This window comes from Haliotis rufescens, unplaced genomic scaffold (genome assembly GCF_023055435.1).
Source record: "Haliotis rufescens isolate VD_foot unplaced genomic scaffold, xgHalRufe1.0.p SCAF_8, whole genome shotgun sequence".
Lineage (NCBI taxonomy): Eukaryota > Metazoa > Mollusca > Gastropoda > Lepetellida > Haliotidae > Haliotis > Haliotis rufescens.
The window spans coordinates 22,746,219-22,771,537 of record NW_025964372.1 but is presented as its reverse complement, the minus strand read 5'-3'; the positions used below and the strand labels follow the sequence as shown (position 1 = coordinate 22,771,537).

General features: G+C 38.5%; 1 protein-coding gene across 1 annotated transcript in view; it reads right to left on the bottom strand.

Annotated features, from left to right (window-relative positions):
- Window positions 1-4,229: 4,229 nt before the first annotated feature.
- LOC124139320 (neuronal calcium sensor 1) overlaps window positions 4,230-25,319 on the bottom strand; it is a 129,233-nt gene continuing 108,143 nt past the window's right edge. The window contains exons 4-8 of the mRNA XM_046506311.2: window positions 17,926-18,015; window positions 11,043-11,121; window positions 7,072-7,160; window positions 6,142-6,219; window positions 4,230-4,349 (exon numbers count right to left, since the gene is read on the bottom strand). Of these exons, the coding sequence (XP_046362267.1) occupies window positions 4,248-4,349; window positions 6,142-6,219; window positions 7,072-7,160; window positions 11,043-11,121; window positions 17,926-18,015 (438 nt within the window). The 3' untranslated portion in view covers window positions 4,230-4,247. The remainder of the gene's footprint in view (window positions 4,350-6,141; window positions 6,220-7,071; window positions 7,161-11,042; window positions 11,122-17,925; window positions 18,016-25,319) is intronic.

Here is a 25,319-nt window from a genome sequence, read left to right as displayed (position 1 = left end):
CGCATTCTCTCCTCCATTGTTGAAAAGCTTGTTACCTACTTCTCCTCAGGGTTTTATGAGATTTAGAATCCTGAATGGAAGTGTTTCATCCCACACATAATACAGCTGTAGGTCAGTGGTCATTTGTGATGAACGAACCCATGTATTTTACACCTTCACAGTTGTTGGCAGCTATGCAAATCATAGTTACAGTACCATACAATACACTTGATATGATGAGCTAGCTTCCTGTTGTTGGAAGAAAAATGTAAACATACACAATGACACTTAACAACCAACAAAGACACGGAAATCTGAAATGTAAGGTGAAATAGTAAACATATTGTGGTCAATGTATTAAACGTCCTCCAATGTTTCGGAAACAAACTATTATTGATCACTGCCTCTCCTTCATAAACTCGTATTACGCCATGATTTATTATTTTTCATCCTCTCCCACCTCACAACCAAAAACCCCTCACATAATATTATTGTCCCAAAGTGCCACAGAGAAGAAAATCACTTCAAGTGTTGGCTTATTATATATTTGATGAAATCATAAAAAAATGTTCAACATTCAGCAATCGGCCTGGCTGTAAAAACTTGCATATGGTAACAATGGCATTCTGTTTCTAATGAACCTGTCATTCCAAAAATGTCTCCGTGTTGGGAATATCGTTTGATGAGAATACAAGATGTGAACCACATCAGAAAGCAGTTTCTGTACACAACTGCCTTCAAATGGTTTGTTTAATAACTTAAAATGTAAAATTAGACTCGCTGCCTCACATTTTTTTAAAATGTGGATGAGAATCTAATCATTAATCAACCCACCTAACTGTACATGGAGAGCTGTTTTCAAACTGCCAGCAAGTTTTGATCGGATGCAAACTACAGAAAGTAAAAAGCCCTAAGATAACACAAAGTGATTTCCTTCTCATCTGAATTATCATTTCTATATAAGGAGCACTAGAGTGTTTATCCTTATTAAAACAAAGTGAACACGCTAGTCTCTAAAAGATTCCTTATTCCCCCTGGACGCTGAATACCCTGAATACAGATACATTGTCTTGTGTGCAATAGTAGTGGACATAAAATTACTTAGCCATGATCCTGGTCAGTTCAATGCTATTATTGGGAGCTTCATAGACCAAACTAGAGACATAGACTGCAAGAATGTTTTTCAGAAATAGGACCATCAGTCATGTTTTGTTTTGTTTGTTGTTTAACGTCGCACTCAGCAATATTCAAGCTATAAGGCGTCGGTCTGTAGATAGTCAAGTTTGGACCAGACAATCCAGTGATTGACATCATGAGCATCAATCTACGAAAGTGAGATACAATGACATGTCAACCCAATCACCGCCACCCATCAGTCATGTAGCAACTGACACAGCAGACCGCCAGTAATGTCTCAGGCAGATTATTTATCCTCAAGCCTTCTATGTCCCATCTGCTCATAAATTGGCAACTTATTTCACATAATCATTGACTAAAGTCCTCAGCCCACCTTGAAACTGTGTGTATTTGTTTGTCAAAGCTGCACAGCAATAATCCAATACTGTATTAAGATCTAGTGAATCTGCTCAAAACAAAAAACGTTGCCATACGGCTTTCTCTACTTTAGCATTAGCAACATTCAAAACCTCCATAATTTTTCTCTTCTAGTGCTGCTTTGTTTCCAAGACAATAAATGTATATACTTCTCATAAGAAGTTAAAGAATACCTTGGGTTTTTTTCATATGACATTGAGATTATCTATCATCATATGAAAAAAATGGGTGCTCTTTAACATCTTTTGAGTACCAGAAGTGTATATTAAAGGTACAGTATGTTAAAGACAATAAAACAAATTGCAATTCTAACCTAATTTCATTTGCATGCCCTCATGAATTCAGTTTATTATTTTGATACAAGGAAATTCTGATATCATCAACCACAACACTAGGCAGCTGAAATCAACTAGAACTTTACATAGTTATGTCCCTTTGTTCATTTCAAAATGGCACAGAGGCATCTGCAGATGCACAAGTTGGAGGGAGTGAATGCAGTTTAATATTGTAGCCAGGAAGATCACAGCTGCTGGAGACTAGGGCTGGGACGGGTAACTCAAGTGATCGGTTAGGTAGGGTACAGAGAAGGACCCGGGTACCCACAGGACTACCCGGACCCATGGTTTGTCATGTGATATAGTGTTTAATGACAAAAATGATCTGGAACTCGATGGTTACACTATAAGTCACTAATGTTCGCATTTCTTTCTGACTATGTACCCTTTCCTTCTGACTTTTATATGTTTGAATAAAGATAAAACTTCAGTCAACTTCAGCGTATGCATGTATCGTGATTCTTAATACATTTTGTCCGTGGCTACAGTCAAACTATTCCCAACAGGACATTTTGTACCCATCTCTTGAGACCTGGGTAGGGTCGGGTAAAAGGGGGGTGGGTACCTGAGTAGTAAATATGGACTCGTCCCAGCCTACTTGCAGCCAAACCAGTGACTGACATCATGAGCATGATAGCATACATACGCCAAGTGACCAAATCTAACTACTGGTAGCTAACCCTCATTTTCCCTGGAATACACAGAGATCTTTTGGGGAATTACCTTAGTCACTTTATGAACAGTGGTGATGGGGAAAAAGTGAACTTGAAATTCATTTTCACACAGTTATTATCAAACAAATAAATAGCAAGTGATTCATGTCAACTGGTTGGCAAACTAAGCAGTTTTGGTGTTTATGTTTCCATAAATCGAAAAAAATCAGGCCATATCCACCAACAGACTGCAGTTTCCTGATTGGCTGATAAAAGACTGAGTGGGGCTTGAGTTGCATTATTGCGCTGAACGATGTCACTGATTTTGTATTATTGTCTTCAGTAGTGTTTGTGTTAATGATTAAATAAGCAATCTTTAGTTATTATTGTTGATGTATTTAGAAGAATTGATTTCAAAACATTTTTTGTAATGATGTGGATTTACACTGTACACACTGGTGTTCATGGTTATACCTCCATAACTGTAACAAAAAACTAAAATCAATGCTTAATTGAAATAAGTTGTCAGTGTTTCTAAATAGATTAATAGAAGACTCGAACAATGACTGTTCTGCCTGATTATAACTAGCACAGGATGACAGGAGGCGACCATGCAGAACAATGAGTAAAATTATGGAAGTTCTGAAAAAAAAACAGATTTAACAGATGACACCTAAAGCCCTGACCAATGGGCAAGTTACAGCCAACTGTAAGAGCAAGAAGATGAGAGAAGTGACGATGGACAAGCAATAATGCAGAGAGAAAAACAAGAACTGCATCATCCCAGCTGATTAGAGTCTGACACGGCCTTGAACAGTATTTCAGTAATATCAGGGTGTGTCAGCTTGATATGGGCGGAAAGACCAATGATGCAGACCGTAGACGTTTACCACTTTGAGAACCTGCAGTGTGCTGTCAGGATCAGTATCAGAGCACATCTTGGATACAAACTCATGACAGCAATCCTGGACCAACTAAGGGAAGCAACTCTGCACAGCAAAATGCACCTTAGACCACTTGGGCCACCTGTGCCCCAACACAACAGTTCCAGTCCAGGTTCATTTAAATTTGAGTTGCTTTCTTTTTCTTTGTTAAATTCTTAACAGATATTCTTTTTCTTAGTTAATTCTTAACAGATATGTGACTTTTCAGCAATTACATTTTAACAAGAGCCAAGAAACCACAATCAATGGTTTGCTGAAGGGGTAACTTGGTGGTGTGGCAATACATCCATACATATGATCAATTGTGTATTGGATGTCACAATGTTGATGAAAATACAAGCTTTAAACCATTTCTGCCTGTGAGGACACCCTGTTTCGACATTCGTTCAGTTGCTGAGAGCTGTTTGCATCTTCAAGCTTCTTCATAAGGACCATCAAAAGTTCCTGACCTTGTGGTTCCCATGACCTTGACCTTTAAAGCTGTGTCCTAATGAACAACTACACTACAGACCTCCACAATAAAAGAGGCAGTTTAAGCAACCTCCACACTTCCAAGATGCATCAGCTTATGCTGTTGTTGTCGATGAATCTCTGTCATTTATAAACTGGATGAACAAACATGTAGACATGACAAAAATTGATAAAAATGTTCATACATAACTGACATAGAAATATTTGTCTGAAACACTCCATCATCACAGAATGAGTTGAGATGTTCGTCTTCCATGCATGTACCCCACCCCTCCTCCCCCTCACCACCCCCCTCAGGAGCCCCATCTGTATCATCCTCGACCAGCATCACATAAAGTCAGTGCCTGCACTATTGTGGGATCTTCTTTGGATCCTTCAAGGAATTCGTCAAATGTCAACCGATTGTCTCTATTCTGAAAATTAATCAACACAAGTTCAAACTTCATCATAATTAAGTTTTAACAAAATAAATTAAGTTTTAACAAAATGTAACATACAACAGGACATTTTTTCAACAGAAAAAGCTGATACCGGTAGACATAAAAGTAAATTTCAAAGAGAACCAAACTTCATTCAATTTCCGAAAAGTGCAATTGTGATTACTTTTCCCATAAAAATAATACAACATAGGATAATGTTAAGTCTTTGATAGGCATTTAGAAGTTGGAAGAGCACGCAGACATGACACTTGTCTGGATAACAACTTCTTTATTGTACGTAAAGATGTATCAGCATGCATATATATATAAACTCAAAATGCTTACCCCTGATGAAGGGGCAAGCCGTAGACCATACATGTCGTTACAAGCAATAAAGAAGTTGCCATCCATAAAAGTATCATGTCCTTATGATAATGTCTATTAAATTGCATCATAATATCTTGGATCATTCAGTCTGAACATGCAAGATGCTTGACTGAATATGAGGGTTGAGTTGTATTTTATGCCGCTTTTAGCAATATTCCAGCAATATCACGGAAAGGGGACACAAGAAATGGTTTAAGACATTGCACCCATGTGGGGATTCGAACCGGGTCTACACCATGACGAGCAAACGCCTTAACCACCAGGCTACCCCACTGCCCCTACTGAATAAAACGAACAGTGCACATTGTGCAACTTCATGTTAAATCAATATTGCACCTTGTGCGACTTTAACAGGGATATCTTTCTATGATACACAAAACTGATTTTCATAACATACAAAAAACAAAACCAGTTATGGATCATGAATATTTGGGGGGAGATTTCTTTGTAGTGAAGACTGAGCACACAATTTCATACCATTTCTGGTGTCCCCCACTTATTGCTGGAATATTGCAAAAAGCAGTGTAAAATCCAACTCAATCACTCACTCATAATTTCATAAAAATATCCCCAAAAATATTCACGATCCCTACCTTGTTTTGTTCAGTATATGTCAAGTGTACGTCTAAAATATATATGACCATCTTCCTGAGGCAAGTGAGTTAACTGACTATAAAAGTCCAGTTTCCACCCTTGCCGAACTAGGCTGGTATTATGGAGTTACATTTTGGCTGGTCTAACGAGTCTATGCATAGTCCAATCATAATCGCGCACTGAAATCAAAATCAGGTTCGTAAAGTGACGTGCAGATTTCGGTCGACTGCAGGATTTGCAAAGCAATTGCACCGCTAACTCGTTGTCAACAGATATTTTCTAAATCTTTTGATGCTTTTAATCAAGGTGCTCACGTGATTTGATGCACTTCGCGATGTAAGACTCGTTTTATCACAAAATAGATCTTGATTATCAATTAGATCGTCTTGACTGGGCGCCACCGTTTTGTTTGAAGCAAATTAAAGTGATATGAGAGGTTAAATCTGATTGGTCAATAGGAGAGGCATAGAAAGGACATAACTCGTAATAGCCACTGGTGGCGCTACGATCGAGCCCAGTTATTCCAGCCTAGTTCGGCAAGGGTGGAAACTGGACTTTTAAAGTCAGTTAACTCTCTTGCCTTGGGAAGATGATATATGACATAACTGAGTATCCTTTTCAAGCGTTGAGTAGTAATTAGGCAAGATGATCATACAACCAATATTCAACCTTGTGAAAAATTATGACAAAACAAAACAAATTATGCAATGTGTGAGACCACTCTTTTTCCATTCATAAACATTTGGACAGATTTAAAGTTTTCATAGAAATCTACTTAAATGATGTAGCAAAAGTATCCCATCACCTTATCCATGACCTCGAATATCCGGTTGACTCTCTTCTCTGGTGTATTCTCTTCTTCTGGAAGCTTGACCATTCCCCCCTGTAAATACCATCACAACACAATATCAGCCATTAGCCATTGTAGGCTAGCTCCATTCTATTGGGGTAAGTTCTGTGTTCAAATCCCAGATTCTCCCTGGTTAGTTTTCTAGGTCTGTTAGCACCATACCCATCCTTGTGGGTAAACGTCTTAGATCTGCCTCACTTCAGGATTTCCTCCCACACAAAGCTGGCATGCAGTGACATAACTGACATGCTGATCAGTGCAGTGTTAAACTCACTCACTCTCATGATACTGCCATGACGATCCGGATTAGTATTGGTCTCTAGCAACCCATGCTTGTCGTAGCATGGGTAGATCAATGTTCATTATGTCAACCACTGTCCAGACTCGATTATTTACAGAATGCCGTCACCTAGCTGGAATAATTCTCAAACAATTCTCAAAGCCCCATTCTATTTTGAAAAATTAACGAAAACTAAATATATTTCAATTCCCCTCTCCCCCGCCCAGATTTCAATCCACATTGGTAACGATGACACTCTAGTCTTTCAACAGATCAACCAAATCACTGATCCTGACCACCCAATTCATTTTCAATTCATTTCATTGGTAGGTGGAAAGACAAGTCTCACTGTTCTGGTCATTTAAACAATATGTTGAAATTGACAAATCAGTACTTTTGTCAGTAATTTCTTTTAAATACATGTATTCAAGAAAACAACGAAGCCCAAGATAGTGTTTCAATTAAACATTTCAGTCAATGCCAAATATTTTGAAAATAGTCTTAATATCAAAACAATTCTTACATAATTAAGATATTTTTTTCTTCTAATTATCGATTTTAGGTAATGCTTCAACATGTCTCCATGTTCATGGAGGTAGTCTTACCACCATCTTGTAGATAGCATCTACGATGTCAAGCAGCTCCGTCCGGGTGATGAAGCCATCTGCGTCGAGGTCATACAACCGAAAGGCCCCTAGTGGAAGACAGACATGTCGAAATACAATTGGATTCGAACACTTTTGAGAGATGCTATCGCTGGGATCATATACACTAAATTTCAATTTCATGTATACCACACAAAACAAGTTAATGAACTCCAGATATTTTTCATATGACTATATTTAATATGTCATGCTATAAGAGACTTTAGTCATTTTGACAAAGTTGCATGTTCTTTAACTTCTTTTGAGCAATATATGTACAGTAGTTGCAGATAAGAATATAAAAGGCAGAAAAACCATTTATAAATCAGGCAATGTAAAGGCAAAAGGTCAAAGCCGGCATCAAAATAATCAAAATATGCCTAAGAGGTAATACAGACTTTATCAACCAGCAGGACCAAGATTACATAACATGTCACACACATACATATACATATACATATATATGCAATAATGTTGAGAGTCATTCCAAGGTGAACAAGAGTTTCCCACTAACGTGGCTATATCTCCCGCCCCTATTGCAGAATTTATGACATGATTAAATCTAAACAAACCCTAACCTTTTTTAACCGAGGAGGAACTTGTCATGGAAATTGTAAAAAAAAGAAGAGTTTGGAACCTAAGTCCATCTTGCTGCCATGGAAACGTGAAAAAAATAAACATTTCTAAATAGCAAAAGGCACCAGTTCAGCATGTACCTTACAAACCTGCAAAGTTTGATGAAAAAGTATTGAACGGTTTATGAGTTATGCTCCGGAAACGAACCCTACCCTCGCAGAACCTAAGTCCATCTTGTTGCCATGGAAACAAATAAAAAAAGTTAAAATTTCTTAATAGCAAAAGGCACCAGTTCAGCATGTACCTGACAGACCTGCAAAGTTTGATGAAAAAATATTGAACGGTGTATGAGTTGTGCTCCGGAAACGAAATGTGACGGACGGAGCCCGTTTCTAAATCCCCCGCCAACTTTGTTGGGCGGGGGATAACCACCTTGGTCTAAAGCTTCAAGATTCCAACCAGGACCAGGTTGTCCAGTTGTCTACACTGCTGCAATTCCCTGTGCAGAGTTGTGTCCCTTAGATTGAAACCTAGATGATTGTGAGTTTGGATTCAAGATTTTTCAAGGCTTGTCAGCTCCAAACCCTTTCACTAAAGAGGGAAGACCTGCATCACTTAGGGACTACTTCATATATAAAGCGGTGTTATATTGTCAGACCTGAAGGACTTATTTTTAGTTGCTGTCCCTCCAAATATATTGACGAATCTAATAATACTACCCTAAGGAGGGAAACACTACTAAAGATGGATCTGTATAAGACATATAATTTTTTTAATTGTTGTCTGGAACAAATTATTATTTAATTTAAATCGACATTTAAATGTTAACTGAGGCTTTATCCAGGTGAGCTAAACATTTGTCATGTTGGCTGGTGTTCGATTTTTAATCATGTTATTTCTTCCTTTCCATGAAAGGTTGTCATGAAGGTAAAATGCTGCATACGCCAGGAGTAAAAATACCAATAATCACACCCTATTAAGCACATGGCATCACTTACTAACAGCTTAACAAAATGGCACGCCCACAAAATCGTCACACGCCTTATTATTGATCAAATATGGTTTCAAACAACCAACTTTTCTTTTGTCAGATATCTTGGTTTCAAATATCTGCGATAATCTGTAATCACATGAAAATATTATCACATAAGTTCCCCATTAACTTTCTCCTTGACACATTCATCAATAGTAATCAGGCCATTTCTTCCCCTGCAACATGAAAAAGCACTAAAACCACATCATGATTATGGAATATTGACAGGAGTGGGCTTGCATGATAGGCCCTTGCCATGAGTTTATGTACATATATCTTAGTAATTGGATCGCTGTGAAGCGGCATGCTAGCGGAGCACAGCTAGTGATATGTTAGTGATGATAGTGTCATGATGAAAAAGGGCAGCATCAGATAGGACTTGCCTATCAACTAGTTCCCGTGTGAGAATCTGTAACGGTGTGATACAGCAAACAAGTAGGTTGTTTCATGAGTGTTTGTGTGTTGACACATACTGATTTACATATCAAGATAAAAAAAATTCCCACGCGAGTAAACTCAATATACATTCATGAATGTAATAATCTGTTTATTATGTCCACATTTTAGAATAAGTAGTGCAGAAGTAGTATCCTCTTTATCGGAAAAAATGGCCAGGAGCGAACAGGGTCAACGTGCGACATCATAATTGTTGTAGACATCAGAATAAAGATCAGCTAAATCTAGTTTGTGCTAACTGCCTACGTTTTGGAAATGATATTACAGAAAATGACAATCATTTTTCACAGGAATGAGAAGCTTATTCAGAGCTTAGAAATAAATATCTACACACTCAATATAATGTTAGCCCTACACATCTACAATTTATCATGTTTATTGAATTATTGTCATCATCATGTAAATCTACCGTACCTTTGTTCAAATTTGTATATTTTGCTTTTAAATGTCACATGGCAATGCAGTCATGACATGCATTACATTAACACTCATTGTTATTTATCATAATTTGATATATCATTCCTAATATTCCAATCAACCACACACATATATATATATGTCCCTTAGGTGTGCCTGGATCCTAGAATTGGCATTTGAATCCCAGATTCGCCTGATCATCATTCTCCATTTGTTGTCACCACACTTGTGCCTGTGGGTTTCACCAAAGACTAAACGTCAAAGGTCTGCATCACTTCAGACTTTCCCTCACCTTCAAACTGACATGGAGGTGGCTAGGTAGCCGATAGGTTAAAGCGTTTGCTCATCACTCCAAAGACCTGTGTCCGATTACATGGGTACTATGTGTGAAGCCCATTTCTGGTGTCCCCTGCCATAATATTGCTGGAATATTGCTAAAGGTGGCAGGAAACTATACTCACTCACTCACTCAAGCTGACATGCCATGATATATGAGACACTGATCAAAGTGAAATTCAACCAGTTTCATTTACTCTTTCAACTATTTTTAGAAGCTAAAAGTGGTCAACAATAACATGCTGTGATGTCATAACCATTGTTGATAAGATGGGTGGCCCAGTCATCTCAGATGACACATCAGACTTCTGTCCCTTAGGTGTGCCAGGATGTGAAGATTTGGGGTTGGAATCCAAGATTTGCCCAGATGATGATTTTAGGTTTGTCAGCACTACACTAAAACTAACATTTAGTCTCTGAAAGTAAATAATTTTTATAGAAACAAACAACGCCCTTTAAATTGAAAGGAGCCTGAGTGAGAGTGAGATTCAGAACCTGAGGTAAATCTAAACTTGCTTTATTTAGGGCTGTATCGTTACATTAAGGGCTGTGCAGAAGGGAAAATAATATGGTTCAGGGACTGTGGCACAGACTACACTATACTGTGCTTATGGGTTTCAACAAAAAGGTACACATCCAAAACCTGATTCATTTTGCAATATTTCAGCCTCATAGGTACTGTAGCTTCACAGAAGATGATGGAAGAAGAGTGAGAAGATGGTCAACAGATGTCTGTAAAAATGTCAACGCCAGACAATAACCAGTCTCAATTATCCACCAAAACAGATAAATGGCAAAATAGCAGCAAACATTATATGAATGGATCACTAATAATGACAATAATTTAGAAGAATCAGAAGATGGTCAACAGATTTATGTAATCATAAAACGCCAAAGCCAGAGAATAACCAGTCTCAATTATCCACCAAAACAGATAAATGGCAAAATAGCGGCAAACATTTTATGAATGCATCACAAATTATGACGCCAGGTGTTTTGGATCCAGGGGCAGACCAGGGAGGACAGGGAGCAGGGATGCCGACAAAAGAAAGTGTGGCATTAAATTTAATATTTATGGAGGCCGCTGAGCTAAATTGAATCTGCCAATACTTACATTTCAGTTTCTCCTCTACATTGCCTCTGGACGTTACAGACAGCGCCTGCAGGAACTCGTGGAACTCTATGTAACCATCCTGTAATAAGATTCATAATGTTGTATAACACTGTTTTACAAGCAGTTTGAGGGGCAGTCTAGTGGCAAATGCATTCACTTGTCATGCCAAAGGCATGGGTTCCATTCCCACATGGGTACTATGTGTGAAGAACATTCTGGTGTCCCCTGCCGTGATATTCTTGGAATGATCACTTAAAACATAAATGATCGCTTAAAACCATACTCACTCACTCACTATAAGCAAGTTCATGTTGACTGCGCATACATCATATCTAGAGTTGTTCTAAAAGCTCTACTAAACTCTCTGGGATTCTATTGTTCTTTATTTTAAAATTAAGATACCAAATGGGAAAAAAATCTAAATAACTCATTAACTAGAGGCGTTTGAAAGTATAATAGAGTCTGGACCAGACAATCCAGTGATTAATATCATGAGCATCAATCGGCGCAATTGGGATCCATGACATGCATCAACCAAGTCGGCAAGCCTGATCACCCGATCCCGTTAGTCGCCTTTTGCTACAAGCATAGCTGCCTTTTACGGCAAGCATGGGTTGCTGAACACCTATTCTGCTCCGGATCCTCAGACACTGACAATGATACAACCACAAGTGCTGACCTTGACATTTGACTAATCCCTGGCCCCAAACCCATTTCTTAGTATAGAGGAGGTACAACAACACCAAGAAAATGATAAAAACAAAACAAACTAATACCTATTCAGAAGTGTACCGTAACAACAAACGTTTCGGTGAGTATTTTTTGGTTTGGTTTTTTTTTTATCTTGTGACCTTGGCCTTTGACCTTCTCATGACATGTGCCTCATGAATTCCCCAAGGACCTAAGAAAGCATACTTCATGCATGGATATCACTCCACTCATATCATACCAGTCTTGAGTGAAAGTGCAAATGTCAAAAATAAATCGGATTCGAAACTCTTGAACAAATATCACTTTTTGAGCATCAGACCATATCATTTGATGATTTTACTGTAATATAAGCAGAATGGGACTGTAGGCACATTGGGAAGACACCTCATTTGCAGCCCTGTCATTGCATATAGTTTGATAGAATGCCTGGAGTACTGGTAGTAATCTGCAGAAAGGATTCTCCTCTTGCTTAATTCCAGGCTGTGTATTACATCCTGCACTTCCTAACACTCCTGCACCCGTCAGCCCCCTTATCTGGCCCACTCACAGCACCTCCCTTCACGCTTCCACTCAGGAGATTGACGGCGGTACGGGTGAGACATGGGGGAGATCTTATGGCGCTTCAATTCGTTTCATTAGGATACCGTGCAAATCTAGTATGAAGGGTTACTGCCATGAAAAAAATAATTCTTGAAAGAAAATCTTGATATTTTGTTGCTCCTTTTTTTTCCAACCCGAAAAAAAGTTTGCAAGTGATTGAAAAAAACCAGACACAGCCACTTCACCACCATTTCTTGGAGATCCCAGAAATGTTTACTGTGCAAATCTAGTAGGAAGGGTTATCTCCTATAAAAAAAAAAAGCTAACAGAAATAGTGTTTGCCAAACAAACTTGTCCAAGTCTACATGCAAACATCCGTTATGAAGTCAGAAAAGTGACCTTTAAGTGTGACTGGGGGGTGTGGGCAGATTCTGACATTCATGTAGTTATCAGCATCAACACACCATGCAGCTAAGATGACATGCTGCGTCTCTACAGGTCGGCCTCAGGAAAATATATGTAACCTTACAACTACTTCTATCAACTCATGCTTGCAAAGTGACCTCATGGTAATCGTAGGTCGAAGACTAAATTAACTTTGCCTAACATCAACCCACATGTAGCAATGCTAAGCCCTGTGTTTGTGTAGGGTTTTGTTCAAGGGTTTCACCAAGCTTGTCTTTAAACTCATGGTCATAGAAATATATCGTGAGTAAAACATTAATTTTGGGAGCCATGGTAATAACAAATGTTTCACTTGATAAATATTACATGAGCAGTGCTAACACAAAGCTACGATCCAATAAACTGAAAAACACAAACAAATCATAAACTCCTAATTATGCTGATTGTGCAAAATGTCTTGAGTCATAGAACACAGAGGGTTTGAATCTTTAGTCCATTTGGCCACGTCAGTTTACTATCTTTACAGAAAAGCAAAAACGAAAAAACAAATAAATGCTTTATGCAAACTTTTCATACATTTGTATTTTTTATTCACCAGTTTTCCTATTTTCAGTTCAAATGGTATCTTCAAGAGTTGTTACTGTATTCGACGTAATAAGCACCCAGGGCGCTCTCAAAATTAGAAATTATTAGAACATTATTTTGGTGGTAAAAAACAGAGTTGAAAGATACATTTCGTGGTTTATGCTGACGGTCTGAACTGTTTATATACGACAGATATATTTTTCCAGAATTTAATTGCCCATAATTAAGGGTGCATATAACACACGAGTGCGTATCATACACGAATAAATAAGTCTTGTGTACATTGATCAATCGAAAGGATGCTAATTGGGATTGTTCACTTGCCAATATATTAGCAAATACGCCGTGGGTGCTTATTAGAGTGGGGCGCTTATTACATCGAATACGGTAATTAATAACTTAAACGAATAAGGATAATGTTCTTCTTCTTTTTTCGCTCCTTCTCTTCAAACTGACCAAGAAATTCTGTAAAAAAAATCCATTTGGTCTGCCCTTCCTGCATCAAAAACACAGGCTTCTGCATCAGATAACCCTACCTAAGGTTCATTAACAGGTAACCTCACAACTACTGACATAGGGGCAATTACAAGTGAGAGACAATCACAAAGAATGCAACACATACCAGTATTAAAGTATACATTGATAAAGCTGATTAACTGTTAACTTTATTGGCATATCATAGCTCCAGCAATATATCATGTGTCCCCCAGTTCTTCAATAACATATGCAATACCCCTGGGACTGCCTGTGAACGATTGAAAGTTGCAAGTCAGGCATTGAGCACCTCCCTCTGCTGCCTGCCCCCTAGCTATCTTATCAGTCTGCAGGAATATAGTATCAACTGCAGCCATTCCAAACTAATAATCAAATTAGCCACAGTTGGCAATTTGCTTGGGGATTTTCTTGGAATAAAAACACAACAAGTTGTCTGTATCATTAGGAAATATACTTTCAAGGACTTCCCCAAGAGTACAGCTTACACAATAATGGCTTCACCTCACTGGATAAATGTTTCGCTTTTAGCCAGCCTTGGGAAATTTCACTCACTTCATTGGCTTAATTGTACTGGTGGTGCCAGGATAAACTGATTATTGCAATTGAATCAAATAAAAGCAAAGTTGAAGAAAAAAACTGACAAAAACATACAGAGCACACAGCATGACCAATGCAGAGGTATGTCTATACTCTGCAAAAAAAAGAAACGCAAAAGTGGTTTTAGATGTTTATTTTATACAGTGGTCCCTCGCTACAACGCTACCAATGGGGTCCAAATAATTGATGGGCGTTATAGACGACGAGCCGTTTAACCGAGGCCGAGGCGGGGGAGCGCGCTCGGCAAATCTCAAATCATCAATATGTGTTTATCACACGTCACGTCAAAATAGTATATATTTTTATGGACCTAGATCTACCTGTAATATCATTCATTTATTAAACCTGTCACATTTCACAATGTCTGAAATACGTATTCCATTCTAATTTATCATTTTTTATCAATAAATTAAAAAATTATTCACTATTTCCCGCGATGTTATTGAAAATAAAATTCTCGGACACACATTTCGACAACGGGTCCGCATCGAACATGTCAAAGAGCAAAATAAAGACTATTTTAAGCAAATCTTTAAATATATTATACAAAGTGATAGATAAAATTAACAAAAATATATCTGAAAGTAATCAAACTTACATCTAAGTTATTATTTCCATCGTTTCGCGCGATCGCGTGTAATGTAAGTCAAATGACATCTCGGCTTTCGTCGCCTTGAATTCTCGGCTCGGACACAACGTTTAATGCAAAAATATATGCATGAAAAATCTTTGTCACAGCTCGTAACCTAGCACGATACATTCGCGAAGTTCCATATTTTTAATATATATCGTGATTTCCTGCTTAAAACGTTCAGAATAACACGATTTAACAAAAAAAACTTTCGCTAACTTCTGAAATTTATCAAACACGAGCTTGGTATCACAGCTATAATTTGATTGGCTGCCTGAGGTCACGTGCTCAAAATTGACAAATCACGAAACTTGTAGCAGATTTCGGCGAGAAAGCGTCATTAGAAACTACATGTGTGTGACAGATTAGCCTTAAATTGGATTGCCCACTAATTAAGAATATAAACTTCGCTTGTGGTTCTCTTTTATTGCATGCATGCGCTTCTAAGATCAAAGGATGTATAGTGTGAAAAGTTAACTAGTTGAACAATGGTATTTCCGGGACTTGCCGCGGATGTTTTCAAACAGATTATTAGAACTCCATTCAGCGATAAACGGTTGATTATGCAATGAGAAGCGTTATGTGCAAATGAACAACGAACAACAATACAATTATGTCTGTGTAAAACTCTCAGTAATAAAAGTGTACATAAATTTTGGGAGCCATGCGTTACCGCGCGTAGTAACCGAGGTAGCGCTTTATCGAAGAGCGCAATAGCGAGCGATCACTGTATATCACATAAATAATCAACAGATGGTAATCACATGTTCAAAATTGGCACACATCATTGTCACTGGCCCAGGTTCCATATGACAAACATGGAACAGTAGCCATATGAATCTGTCTTGTGCTCTGCTAGTGATACATGGTTGATTGGATCTGGGAAGGTCAAATGTTGTCCCATGTTTCTGATGACGGTTTTTAATGGTGCTTGGCGCTACGTGGAAAAAACTGGCTACACCTGAAGATGATTCTCCTGTTTGCAGACAGCCGATGGCATTGTTGCCTTCGGCTTCTGTCAGTCATGGCATGTTTTCGCTGTAAGAATGTAATGGCATGCAAATGAAAACTCAACGTTTTAATAGCCCTACAAGTCATGCACATGCATGTCATGTTGGAGTGTTTCAGCGCCAGGTTCTCATGTGGTTGTGTTGTTGCGATTTTTCCATCTTTTTACCAAATTTCTGCAGTACCTTATTTTTTCCACACAAATCAATCCTAATCCATGCAGAAAGAGACCAATTCATTTTGGGTATAAATTTTGCATGGATGTCAGCAACATTCAGTCAGATATTTCCAATTTAACTGCTCTTGCATTTCTCTTTTTACACAGTATATATAAAAATACATTGTATTTGAAAAACCCAAGAAAAGGCCCCCAAAAAGTATAATGTTTCTGGTCTTTTGGTTTGGTCTAAAATGGAACAACGATACAGGTTTTTGTTGTTTTTACTTAAATTCCTATAATCTTTTTGCAGCCAACTGTCAGAAGAATGATGTCTGAACTGCACTCAGCAAGCCCATGAGGCCTCACAATCTTGAGACACACACACAAGACCTGCACGTCTAAACAAAATGACAAGAGGCATCGAATTGAGTGTCATTTGTAGTTGGTATGTTGTTTTGGGACAGTTGGTAAAGTTACCTACCATTGGTCAAAAACCCGGAAAATATAAAAGCCAGAGAGGTGACAAGAAACACAATACTTTTTTTACTAGTCTGTAATGTTCTCATGGAAACATGTATATTGAAAAAAATATGACTATATACATTGAACCAGATATCTGATACATGTATTATGGCCCTTATATAGCATAAATCTGTTGAGCTCAGGAGGTCAGAATACATCCTCATCCATCACAGCACGCTTGTTATGAGAGCTGACTAAAATATGGTTTGCTTTGACCAACTATCAATGTGTGACCTGGCAGATTGTGTGTCATGAGATGTTGAAGCCATGGACCGTTGCTCAGGCTATCAACCACTGGTCTGCCCGACCCCGACTTGATAGTTTACAGGCTGCTGCAATCAAGCACAGATTCCACGGTTTCAGAAAACACTTCAAACTTTCTGACAGACAAAAGCTCTTGCGGATCTTTAGTTATGCCGAAACCAAACATGTGCATTAATCTTGGGCTTCACATTTTTACAAAGGATTAGAGTTTCTTGCTAATCAATTATCCTGGGTGGCTTGAAATAGAAATGAAAATAAATTGGTATAGCTCAATACTTTAATTTTATGTTTGGCTTGGTTGTTAGTTGTTTTTTTGGCAGCTGTTTGGTTGGAATATATTTAAGAAAAAAAGTTTGCTCTACCCCAATGTGTAGTGTAATAAAGTATAGCATAGTTTTGCTCAGAACTATTACAGTTATAACACAAGTATGCATATGTTACCAGGATACGTTATATCACAGGGAGGTAATTTGAAGAGCGTCATGGCGTCGGCCTGTTATAACGTAACTCAAAAAGTGTACTTTATCACAGGATAGAGTACAGTAGGCGCCTTTGATCATTCACCGAAGCATCTTCAAAATACTTGTACTGTAGGATTTTGAGAACATGTACATTAACATGTATGTATTTACTTCTAAGAAGCGTTTTTTCATACGAGGTTTTAAGACGTCAGAAACTACATACAAATTGATACAATCATCATTTATCATTTTAAAAAATTAATAGTTACTTGAATTTATATCTAATTGTATCTATTGAAAAACGGTGTGCTAAACTAAAATTTAATTTCAGCATTTTTCAAAAAAATTAATGAGCTTATTGCTCCAGTCTTTCAAATCTTTAATCACAGAAACAAGAAAGTGGTTGCTTATTTCTACAGGGTTAAGACATTGCATGCATGACAGTCAAGGTCAGTCAATCCAAACGTTACCATCAGATGACATAAATACTTAACTCCCACTTACCTTGTTTTCATCAAAAACATTAAACACAAAGGATGCAAACTTGCTGGGATCCCCACATGGAAAGAACTGTTGGTATATCTTGGTAAAACCCTGAAACAAAAAGAAATATGTCTTGAACAGAAGATAGCACATGGTGTATAACATCACATAATACTTGTTGGACTGATACGAAATATATTGCTTCCTGTTGCCAAGCCAGAACACATGTACAAAGTCAGGATGCAAAAGCCATTTTATCATTCTTTATTTTCATTTCCACACAAAACGTCTCCACACAGTAAATTAGGGCCTTTGACTCTTTATTTGGCAAGGCCTTTACTATTTCTTTGTTTACACACATGCTTGTTTGGTGCTTGTTTGGTGGGGAGGGGGCAACTGAATAAATATCAACTTTCCTTGTTCTATATTAGTGATAGTGATATGTTGCCATGTATCTAGTGTGAGTTGGATGTCAGGTAGCCTGGTGGTTAAAGCATTCACTCGTCACACCAAAGACCCAGGTTCGATCCCCACATGGAAACAATGTGTGAAACCAATTTCCCCACCCCACCCCAGTGATATTGCTGGGATATTGCTAAAAACGGTGCAAAACCATACGCACTCACTCACTCACTCTAGTGTGAGTTAAGATAGTCTCGTCCATCTTGCAGTTGAAACTATTTAATCACATATTTAGGTGGGGTTGGGTGAGCCAGAAATTGACTTGACACATTATACCAATGTAGAGAATCGAACCTGGGTCTTCAGCATTGTAGTCAATGCTTTAATCACAAGGCTTCCTTGTTCCATTGTTCATTTGTGTAAGTATGGGAACTGGTGTAACATTAACCAACCGAACATCATCATCCATAACTAGCATATCTGATGAATGAAACGCACAATCTGTTTCTTTATATGAACCAAAGGGTATCCCAAGCCAAAGAATCTGCCGACTCGTGGTTACTAGTCACAGAACCCAACCAATGTACATTCATTCATGCAACTACGATATCTGGTGTCTCAGTCTAATGAATTCAGAGTAACTATGCTTGCAACTTATTCAAGCACAATCTGTTCAATCATTAATATGGTAACTGGTATTGCAACCATCCCCACCCACCAACCACTCTCTGCTATCATTACCAACATAAAAGCCCCATGTTACTACAACAATGTGATCAATATGTCAAGATACTTCAGAGACAGTAAACTCCTCCCATATCACCCTGACCCAACCCTTACCACCTACCAATCACTCTCTGCTATCATTACCAACATAAAAGCCCCATGTTACTACAACAATGTGATCAAAATGTCAACATATTTCAAGCTCCCCCTTAGGGCTGGGACGAGTCCAAATTTACTACTCGGGTACCCACCCCCCTATTACCCGATCCTACCCGGGTACCCACTCTAGATCTTAGGAGATGTTTCAAAATGTCCGATTGGGAACATTTTTAGCATAGCCCTGGAAAACTGTATTTAGATACACGTTTTAAACAATCTGGTCACACATACACTGAAGTTGAATAAGGTTATATCTTTATTCAACCATATGAAAAATCAGAATGAATGGGTGCATAGTCAAAAAGAAATTAGTGACTTGTAGTGTAACCATAGAGTTAAATTTTGTCATTAAACAATATATCACGTGACTAACCACGGGTCCGGGTAGTCCTGTGGGTACCCGGGTCCTACTCAGTACCCACCCGACCTGGGTACCCAAGTTACCCGTCCCAGCCCTACTCCCCCTTCACCTCGACCCCAACCCTTCCCATCAATCCCCACCCTTTAAGTACAGCAGGTTTTCCTTGCGCTCATTCCCCAAACCGATCTTAACCCTACGATCATTGCAATTCTATGTTAACGTATGGAGCTACGATCATCTTAGCGCAGTGACTTTAACAATGCTTCTACCTTCTCCACCATTTCTAGCACGCTTTATACCAATCCTTTTTTTTAACCCAATGAAATTTTGGCACTAAAAGTCCATCAGGTGGAGTTCACATATTTGTGGCATATAAAGTTTCTCCATCAGAACATTCCTGCCTTTGAAGCATCTCAACGTGTTTTGCATAATGACTTTAAATCACAGATGTTTTTGGTACTTGCTGAAAGAAAGGTTTGTTTATTTGTAAGTTTCATGTTGGGTGTCAACGGTAATGACTCTCACTCTGTGATGATCGATTTCTGCATTGAAGAAGCAATTAACAAGCCACTGACTTACATGTTTCCTTCAGGAAACATTGGTGCATGTGATTAAATACACATCTGAAAGGGAGAGAGCTCAACTGGTTGGAGAGAGAGTAAGTGAGTTACACATTGCTTTGACCTGTATTTCAATTATATCAAAGCGTGTCATCCTAAAGGAAAACCAACAGAAACCAAGGTTGCAGATCAGCTGAGCACAACATAAAATAAAGCGATAAAAAACATTTCCATAGTCATGAGAAATCTCTACTTAAATATTCCAATGTACGATTCCGGACTTTAAAGTATGTGTCCATGAATCACTATCAAATAGGAACAATACCAGGGTCCACTTGCACAGAACAATCTCAGAGCCACAGTTATTGTAAATCTTTAAGATCGCGATCTTAGGCTTCAGCTACAATTGCCATCCTCTTGCACAAAGCGATTGCAGGCTAAGATCACTGTAAGCTACAACCGAAACTTACAATTAGTCCGGACGAATCGTAAGTAACCAAAGGTTGTGTAGTTCCTGAATAAACTTGAAAAATGGTGAGCAAGATAGGGTTTGTTTCACATAAATAATCTGCTTTACATTCAAACATTGCCTATAGTTTTTTTGGTTAAAATGTGTGATTTGAATCGACACTTCAACAACACAGAGAATGCACCACAGATTAATGTCAGAAATATTGTTAATTGCGATAGTGAACCACATAACTATCGAGTCAATAGCAAAAACTGTCCATTTTGAAGTGCAAAATCACACATATTTAAATCTAAAATTGAGTGGGAAGAGTGACAAATGGTTAAAACATTTACCAGTTTTTATAAAATAGGCAAATATATATATTAAACAACTGCTTTCTCAAAATATTATATATTATTCTTATTTCCCATCTGTGCATTCTTGAAATCCCCCATCTTTCTGTGTTTTGAAAAGTTAGTCATAATATCTTTTGTTATAGCACCAGCAAAAAGAAAACATGAAGGATATACTTAGGATTTTACTAAATGCTACCCCAAATAGACGAAGATCAAACATTTTAAGTGTTATGTTATTAGGACATATTACTTTGGTTTATCATAATAATTATGTCACTAAATCTAGAACCACATTTATGAATGTATTAATATACTTTTGATAAAACATGAGTAGGTATTTCTCTAGTTGCAATATTAAACCCACAATTCCTAAATCACCTAAAATATATGCAATCATTCTTGTAATTGTTTCCTTCAAATAATTGGGACCTTTTTTAAAACTGTAAGGTGCGATGGAGGGAGGTATGTGCTGTGTGTCGTAACTGGTTCCACTAATTGTAGCAAGCTATGCGCGTTTGCAGACAACTGTAAACAGGAGTTGAGATTAAGACATTCGTACCTCCACCGTTGAAGATTTTGCTCTAAGTCCAAGCCATCTTACAATGGCGCTAAGATCGGTTTATGCAAGTGGAAAAGGACAATTGTATGGTGCTTGTAACGTTGGTTGTAGGCACCTAAGATCAATTGTAACTAAGATTGGTCTGTGCAAGTGGACCATTGTGTTCGCGAAAAGGTGAGCTTATCCTGACCTACCGGTGTCACCATCACAAACACACGTGAAAATCTAGTGTTCACCTAAAGAAACACATATAAAAATGGAACAAGTCAAAATAGGGAATTGCATGACATTTGTAAATTGTGAATCAAATTGGGATCACAACACAGTTCAACAAATTTAGTGCCTTTACTCATCATAACCACCCATGTTCTCAAACTGATTCAAATATTGAAGAGTGGGCGAGTGAGTGTGGTATTACGGTGCTTTTAGCAATATTCCAGCAATATCATGGCGGGGGACCACAAGAATTGGGCTTCACACATTGTACCCATGTCGGGAATCGAACCCGGGTCTTCAGTGTGACGAGCGAACGCTTTAACCACTAGGCTACCCAACTGCCCCCAAATATTGAAGAGTCACTGGAGATTCCGCAATAAAGTCCTGTAGCTCACCAAGAATTCCTTTGTCTTTTCCTACACACAGATCATGCCAATTGCATGAATAAATATCACATATTTCTCAGTCTACATGTTTGAGAGCTTTGAATGTTCATATCTTGGCTACTTTGAGTTGAACTTACTCGAAAATAAAACACATGATTAAACTAGCCTCTGCCTTGGACAAGTGGCTAAAGTAGCAGACTGACTTTTGAACAAAGCCAGGTGAGCTAACATTGCATTTTGTTCCATATAAAAAGTTCAATGCCAGTTCAGATTTGCAGCCAATGGTTTTTTTAAGTAGATTTCACCTGTCTGTCTTTGTGAGACATAATATTGAGTTTTACTTGGCATCAAATGTAGCATGTGTAAATACAAACACTTCAAGCTTGCAGTCATTGTGGCAACGAGTCTGTTTGGAAGATTGACGAGAAACAAAAAAGCAACATTCTAGTTGAAAAGCCAATAGTCTGGGGACATCAATGATTCACAGCAGTTAATTGATTCACAAAACAACTCAGTTTTCCACTTCAAATTTGAATAAATCCATGGGTCATTTGTAATTTATGTTTATGCTGCTGAACACAGTATTTTGACATTATCCCAGCATGTCAGATTAGTGATGGGGAAAAGCTCAAATGGATGCAGGTCTGAGACATTTTCCAATTTAGGTGAAATCCACAACATGTGGATCTTAACAGCCCTCAATAATACTCAATTATCAACATTGTACAAGAAGGTAGAACAAATACTAAGAGTGAGTGATTTGGGTTTAACGCCGCTTTTAACAGTATTCCAGTCATATCGCGGCGTGTCAGCTTAATGTGGGAGGAAAGCCTGAAGTGATGCAGGTCTGAGACGTTTACCACTTCGGTGAAACCCACGAGCACGGGTATGGTGCTGACAAACCTAGAAACATAATCGGGGCGAACCAGGATTCGAACCCACAAACATAGGTTTCTGGCATGCCCAAGGGACGCAACTCTGCACAGCGAATTGCTGCGCCTTAGACGACTGGGCCACCCATGCCCCCACAAATACTAAGAACAACATCACAGTGGTGAAAACTTCCCCAGAAAACACTGGGCATCTAACATGCACTCGCTTTTTAATGCAAGACCGCCTCTGTGGTCTAGTGGCAGAGCGTCTGCCCGGAGAGTGGAAGGTCGGGGTATGTTAAAAGATGGTACTTGTTGTTACCCTGCCTGGCACTCAGCATTAAGAGAGGAAAACAAGGACTGGTCAGCTCTTAGTCAGTATACTGTATGTGAGGGGGGTATTCATGTTAAACTGCAGCATGGTATCTCAGTGGGCTAGCACTATAATTTGGCATTAGCACAGACAGACAGACAGACAGACAGACAGACACACAGACACAGACACAGACACAGACACACACACACACACATGCATGTCACAGAATGAATGCAACAATCTTGAACGCTATGTTAAACCCATTTCACCTCACCCCACCATTTTTTGTGCAAATTGTGTGAGTGAGGGTGCTACTGGTGGGTCAGGACATCCTTACCCTTTTTCATGAAAACTTGACTTTCTATTTTTATATTTACACCTTACAACTTTACACAAACAACACCTGATACACACAATACAAAATCATTATCTCCAAATAAGACATGTAACAGACGTAAGATGTCGCTACAGGTCACAATGTCACTACAGGTCACAATGCCACTATAGTCACAATGTCACTACAGGTCACAATGCCACCATAGTCACAATGTCGCTACAGGTCACAATGTCAGTACAGGTCATAATGCCACTATAGTCACAATGTCACTACAGGTCACAATGCCACTATAGTCACAATGTCACTACAGGTCACAATGCCACCATAGTCACAATGTCACTACAGGTCACAATGCCACCATAGTCACAATGTCGCTACAGGTCACAATGTCAGTACAGGTCACAATGTCAGTACAGGTCACAATGCCACTACAGTCACAATGGCAGCCGGCCAATCAGAAAGCTAAATCTTATGATGAAGGATAATATTGATCATTACTGACATAAAATATGGCAAAGTAAAAAGCAGAATTCCACTCAGAAATGCAATGCTGCCACAGCGTCATCTACTCCACCCACAACACAGTTTGCAGTGGTTCTGGCACTCTCTAAACACCTATCAATACATAACAGTTACTTTGTTTGCTGCAGGAGATTGGCTATCTGTAATCCTATTCTCCTTCATTTACCACTTGGCTGAATGTAAGTACCGGTATATGTGAATAATTAAGAGCAACTGTAATAGTCTCCTTTATCATAAAGCTTCAGTTATCAGTACTTAATACCACCTTGGCACTGGTAAGTAAACATGTGTTCCACAGCATTGTTAATTTCTATTATATATTCACTTTGTGAAGAGTAGGAAATATGAGAAAATGACTTTTGCAGCATTTTTTTGCATTCAGCAATTAGGCCACACCAAATAAATTTCTAGTTTTTTGTCAACATGGACCAACACCTGTATCTCACCAGCCTAGAAAGGGGTTGATGACAGGATCCACACTTCTCTCTTTTGATTCGCTGTGGTAAAGTATCACACAATTTGAACCAGGGGTCCGGAAACCGTCATATGCGCCGGACATGTCCGATTGGGAATCTCAAATGTCCGTTTTAAAATATTGCTTACCGGACATTTTAAAAAGTATTGTCCGGACATTCTTAAATTTTGACCGGACATGATCAACAGTTAGGACTGAGCAGTTTCTGTCTGCAGTTGTAACACAATGAAGATTAACTACACTGACAAGCTTTGTTTGTTTTGATTGCTGTAAATACATCGTACCTACATGATAGTCCAATCGGTCAATCACTGTAATAGGCAATAAACTGAGTTGACACTGATTAATCGAGGATTAATTATTGAGAACATCTTGTTAATTTGAGTGAAAGGTGTTTACAACTGTACATTAATACCTTGCATCATCGATGTACCTCATTATCCTCACAATGCTACGATACGTAACCTCAGACAAGAAGCGAAAGCGTGACGACAGCCAGTCAACCGATGCAGATCAGTCGAGCGGATCTGCCAAACCCTCAAAGTCTAGACGATCATTTTGTAAGTCGTGGCTAACGACTTTCACTTGGTTGACATACAATGAGGATTTGCAGATTTTATTGTTTTCAGTAGCTAGTCGTATATTGAATCTTGATTGACCGCCATTTTGCTTTCTCGGACGATCGATATCCAATTTTTTTATGGTCAATAAATAAGT